General features: G+C 39.9%; 1 protein-coding gene across 1 annotated transcript; it reads right to left on the bottom strand.

The window, feature by feature from the left end:
* Window positions 1-217: 217 nt before the first annotated feature.
* LOC115684286 (uncharacterized) lies at window positions 218-5,126 on the bottom strand. The gene is made up of 11 exons (XM_030609031.2): window positions 4,893-5,126; window positions 4,561-4,675; window positions 3,954-4,311; window positions 3,383-3,466; window positions 2,736-3,236; window positions 2,353-2,488; window positions 1,978-2,140; window positions 1,681-1,809; window positions 999-1,193; window positions 765-887; window positions 218-544 (listed from the first exon to the last, which is right to left on the bottom strand). The coding sequence occupies exons 3-11, from the start codon at window positions 4,234-4,236 to the stop codon at window positions 431-433; spliced, it is 1,728 nt and encodes a 575-aa protein (XP_030464891.2). The 5' UTR covers window positions 4,237-4,311; window positions 4,561-4,675; window positions 4,893-5,126; the 3' UTR covers window positions 218-430.
* Window positions 5,127-5,551: the final 425 nt, after the last annotated feature.

The raw sequence follows: 5,551 nt of genomic DNA on the forward strand, positions 1-5,551 counted from the left end.
TTTAATAATAATACTAAAATCAGCGTCGTATGAATGTTATGACAACACTTTCAATTTTTCTTTTTTAACTAGACATTACTCTTTTCTTTGAAAGCATCCTCAATGACTCGACACGGCAAGTGACAATGTTACCAGTAGTCCCTCAAAAGGGAATTTGACAGCATCATTCCAACAGGATACAACAATTATATATATATAACATTACAACATCCAGTAATGGCGGAGTAGAAACCGATTTTATGTTTACCTTGGTCTCACATGATTAATGAACCAGGGACATATGAAAGGTTTCAATTTAAATAATTTGCATATTTATAGAGATTTTCTTTCCCAACAGGATTGAGACAGAAGGCATGGACTTCCCCCTCTGAAGCCCACCGTTATGGTTGGTAGTTAGCATTGATTTGATTTCTCTTAGAAGGGGGAGTTCTCAATCATCATCCACCGTGACCAGCGTCGGTATATGGCCGTGATCGATGAAATCAATCTTGTTCAGTCTAACGCAACACAGCACCTGTTCTGGCAGCTCCTCCGGCTTTTGTGCCTGTCGGGTTTTCAAGAACAGAGCTCAGAAGTTTAGATGAAACATGCAAAGAATTCGGCATTTTACGGGACACAGTATTAGATGAAGTACTCAGTTTTAACATCATAGATAGATGGTCGTGAGATGTAAATTCAAATTCCTTGTCGATGCATCAAAAGTTATTGGATATGTCAGATATGAAGGGCAATGTCTAACAGGAGTTGCATGGCAGAAGGGTTACCTGAATAGTTAGACCCAAGTCGAGTATTCCGTTCTTCAACCGTTCCCGGAAAGCTTCCAACCCCTTTCGAGATATAAAGCTGAATCGGTGAATGTCCAAATCGATCTCAAAGTAATTGGGTCCCTGCGTTAATGGATCGAAGTGACAATAACCTCAGAACACGAGTAACTCAGTTTGCAAGGAAAAGGGTTAACTTATTATAATAGTAAAAAACAACCTATTATTGCAGCTCACCTTATAAAAGTTATGTTGAGGGCGTGAAAGAACCGGCTTTTCATTGTATGCTTGTACTAGTTTTCTCTCGGTAGAACTTAACTGGAGATCCTCAGGATTCACCAAACCAGCCATGATCTTCAGCCTCTCTCTAAAAGGAACGGTGGACTCTTTAGCAAAGCCTTTAACCTTCTCCATCTCATCCTCGACCAATTTCTGCATGAGGAACAAGATATCGTAGCAGGAAAAAGGAAATTCTAAATCACCAAACCGAGTTGACTATTCAAGTATCGGAAGTATATGATTGGACTTGAGATTTTCCTTGAATTATGCAGGTTTCAAACGGACCTACAGCGACTAAACTTAGCAAGGAAATCCAATCAATAATTTGCTGGCGTGTTTGGTTTTTTGCATAAGACCGCATGAACTTGGCACTAGGAGCGCCAAACAACCGATCCAGTTCAAGTGGATCACACATGCCCCCATCAGAGGGATGTTAATTAGGTCATTACAGTCGAAAATTATGATCCCAAGGCTGAGACAGATCCTTCGAAACATAAGAACAAGCATTATATTGCAGGCCACTCCTTTTGTCATAGCCTTGCATTCCTTTACATCCTAACTTGATTTGACTATGTTCCTTAGCTATAGCTAGCAGTAAAAAAGAATGCAAATAGGAACATTGGAAGGGAAGGTAAATCACCTGGATGCTGTCCTGATATTGTGAAGAGATGTCTTTCTCAAAACTCTCGGAAACTTTGAAGTACAAGATAAGACTCATTCCTTCCCCATCGCTATCACCAAGGAACATCGCAGCAGGATAAGTGGGCAACTGCAGAACGCACACAATTTGGATGATGAGATGAGAGAGCTCATGAGAAGTGGATCACGAGACATAACATGATGATAATCTGACAAAAGCAAACTTCCTTGCTTCAAAAGTAAGAAGGCAAACGAGGAAAGTGGATGGGACCTACAAGCATTCTCATGCAGGGCTTACTTGAATATTTACAACAAGAAGAGGAGGCACTTTTCCATCTGCTTTCACATTGGGTAGCTCGAGGTGTTGGGCTATATGGTTTATTTTTCTAGGGCACATAAATAGATCAACTCCGATTGGTATATACGGGCTGTCATCTGAAGCAGCGGACTTCCGCTTATCTCTGCATACAGCCATCAGCTGATTAGGCTCCACACAATCAAAAAAACCCACAACACACAAGCAATATAATTGGGTCCTTGAAGGAACAATCTTTTAAGACGTTTGATATGTGAAATAAAGAAACTAGTGGAAGTATAGCATCTGAAAAATCATTGTTTAGTGGTGCATGGTTATCATGAAAGTTCGTGACAAAAAAGAGCATTGACATCGTACTTGAAGTAGTTTTCGCCCCGAAGTTTAAATTTCGAGGGCGGAAGCTCAGACCAGCATCCATGGGTCGGTTTTTCACCAGTGCAGCAAGGAATGATCAATCCTGCTCGGGGGCGATATAAGAATCTTTTTGATGCACCTGTAAATACACCAACCCATCTCATACTATAGAATTTACCGAGACATGCAATAGATGCTTTAATTGTCGTAATTGGTAATACAAACAACATCAATTCACTTGTCAAGGACATAGATGTATATCAGCATCTATCCCTAATATCGATAGATTTATAAGGCAACCAAGGAACTCAAGTATGCAATAATCACATCATATAACATAAATTAAGCTTGAACATCAATGGAAGAAGGTCCCTTGGAAGACTTACATTGTTCCATTGTTTCTTCTCCATCACAGGACCTTCTCTTGAATGAAAGCCTAAAAACTGCAGACTTTTTTCTTTGAGCCTGTGGGCCCACATTTTGAGTACTTAAGATCTTGTCGTTAAAACTCACGGAAGGAACTAAACGAGATAGGCCAGTTTTCAATATTTTCTCTTGGCATTTCTCCTCAGAATCGCGTCTATACTCTTTAAGACCTTTGAAGCTCCCATGGCAGTGTTCCAATGTTTTCCTCATCCTGTTGTAACTTTCCTCAGCTTTTCCAGCACAAGCCAGCTCATAGCCTTGTGTAGACGTGAATGTATTTGATTCCTTGTGCTCATCTTTGGCTGTTAGAACTTCTGATTTACCTCCATCTATTTTGAGAAAACTTCCATGAAATTCTTCATATGCATTCCCACTGTCCACAAAGCAAGATGAAGTTTCATACTGAAGCACTTGACCGCCAGAAATGTTGCCAATCGCATTGACTGCCAAAGGAAATCCATCTACACAAACGTGTACAGAAAGTCCAATCAGTTCAGACAGGCAAACAATGATGATTTTCATGATTGAAATATCCTTTAAAAAAGGAAGTAGAATGACAAGAAAAAGTTCGTTAACCACTTATATTGGGGAAGTTGATGTTTCTTACCTCCATGCACACTGATGAATTCATCGTCTGAATCAGACTCCAAGATGCTCACCGAGTCAAACCATGCCTCCTCTTGGCATAATACTGCAGAAATTGACTATCGAAGCTTCAGTAATGGGGCTTCGCAAAATCCAAAAAGTATATTCGTCTATGAAAAGAAAGTTTTCCAGGCAATAAAAATTATAAATCGATTTTAAAAATCCAAAACGCCCTAATCAGAATCATACAAAAGCAATCAAAAGCTTATTATAAGAGGACAGCCTAACATCTTAAACCTGTCAGCCACCAGGATGCAAACTTAAATAAACTTCATGTTAGTGGCTACGGAGAGAACTGAGAAAGTTGCTTACAGTCACTGGCTTATTTTCCAGCCTAGTAAGTGATCAAGTTTGTGCAGACTAGGGTAGTAAATATAAAAATCAGAACAGAAGCGGGACTGGCATAAGGGAAGGCGAGGAAAGATTCTCTTTAAGGACTACTTGTGCTTATAAAGGGTATTTTTCATATGTTATCTCATGGAGTTCTACTAAAATGCCAGTCAAACTAAACTCAGGATAATGAAACGGCATACCGTTTGCATCAATTTGACTATGGTGCCACTGTAGCTGTGTCAGATGGAATGTAGAATTGGAAACCTCGGATCTTCTGCAAGTGGTTGTTTCTCCTGTCTCGAAATCCATACGAACAAATTCACTGACGGCATAATCAGTTACGAGAGTTCCAGCACCGCTATTCTTTTTCTTGGTTTTGGTAGGGACAAAACTTGATATCTGGCCTTGGCGTTTGCAGGTTCGGCGGAAATGTCTCTTCCGCACTTTTATTTTTTTAGGGGGAGTCGACATGCAAGCACCCATTATGACTACTCAAAGCACAGCTCTAATCTTTTGCGATGATTGTCAATTCTTTTCCCTAGAAAATTCTCCGCAAACCTGTCAACAATGAAACTTGGAACATAAATATAATGTGCAACATATTCTCCACAGATGCACTGCATTGTTGCCTTTCTACATTTAACATGAGTACTGAAAGGAAAATAATCCACAACAACAAAAATATCTTGATTAAGACCGGTTTTTCATTCAAGTACCCAGAATCCCCGGTCTAAGATTGAACCATCTACCATTCTCGATGTCAGAAAGTTAACCATGTATTGTAAGCAAAATGAAGCAGGACTTTACCTTTCTCGGAAAAACTGAGATTCCAGGAGAGCGAAAGCTGGGCAACACAAGAGAGATGAAACTCCTATCAAATTATTAGACAAGCTTTTCCCTGATCATGCATTCCATTGAAAACCTGAACACATAAAAAGGGCAAATCACATGGCGATCATCAGCAAAGAAAACGGATAGTGACAAACCCAAATCTATCACATGATTTAAAGTAGTATTTCATAAACCATTTTAAAGAATTCAAAAGGAACCCGCTATCCTAATCATAGTACTTTACATAAACTAATCAATGTCGATCCAAAAATTAGAAAAGAGAGAAACAAAAAGAGCAAGAGATGGACCTCTAGAAAGTGCAGATTCAGAGGGGGAGAGAGAGAGACGAACGGTTCATTGTTCACTTTCAAAAGGGACTTTCGATTTCACTTTTCAGAGAAGGAACATAACAAGGGAGACAGATGAAGGGTCCACAGAAGACGAGGGGCAAACAAAAAGGAGACGGAATAAAAAGAATAAGATCGAGCACCACGATGTTTCCCATAAAGAATGGTGCTTTGTCCATATCAGTTGGCAGAGGAGCAGAAAAAGTCGAAGCACCTGGGCAACGTGAAAACGCTTCGAGTGGAAGCACGACAGAAATTTCCAAGTCGACGATGATGCCCAAGAAGCCGGCCGTAACCGACAAAAACAAGAATTATGCAACTTCTGTCGCATTTCACGATCGAATACTAAAAAAAAACCCGTGAATCAGAGTCGGGCTGCATTGAAAAAGCAAACTTTATGCTTTTCGAGAGATGAATCCTTCCACGCAAAATACAATGAAAAGGGGGAAAAAAACACAAAAAATATAGAGGGGATTCATTCATCACATGCATTGCACTGTGACCAAAAGGACATCAAAGAAGGGAAAAAAAGAGCAAAAGATTCGTGCATTAACGAGATGGGTGAAGCAGAGGATATGTTAGATGCATGCATGCACGAATAGTTGCTTCAGGATCGCCAA

Source organism: Syzygium oleosum, unplaced genomic scaffold (assembly GCF_021117445.2).
Source record: "Syzygium oleosum isolate NSW1041296 unplaced genomic scaffold, Sole_v2.1 Sole_v2.08, whole genome shotgun sequence".
Taxonomy (NCBI): Eukaryota; Viridiplantae; Streptophyta; class Magnoliopsida; order Myrtales; family Myrtaceae; genus Syzygium; species Syzygium oleosum.

What these genes read in the sequence shown, in the direction of transcription:
- LOC115684286 (XM_030609031.2), bottom strand. Translation starts at nt 4,236, where the DNA reads ATGGGTGCTTGCATGTCGACTCCCCCTAAAAAAATAAAAGTGCGGAAG. An exon ending in ATTCATCAGTGTGCATGGAG is followed by an intron (nt 3,237 to 3,382) that starts GTAAGAAACATC and finishes ACGTTTGTGTAG; the next exon opens with ATGGATTTCCTTTGGCAGTC. An exon ending in TTCTTGTTGTAAATATTCAA is followed by an intron (nt 1,810 to 1,977) that starts GTAAGCCCTGCA and finishes TGCGTTCTGCAG; the next exon opens with TTGCCCACTTATCCTGCTGC.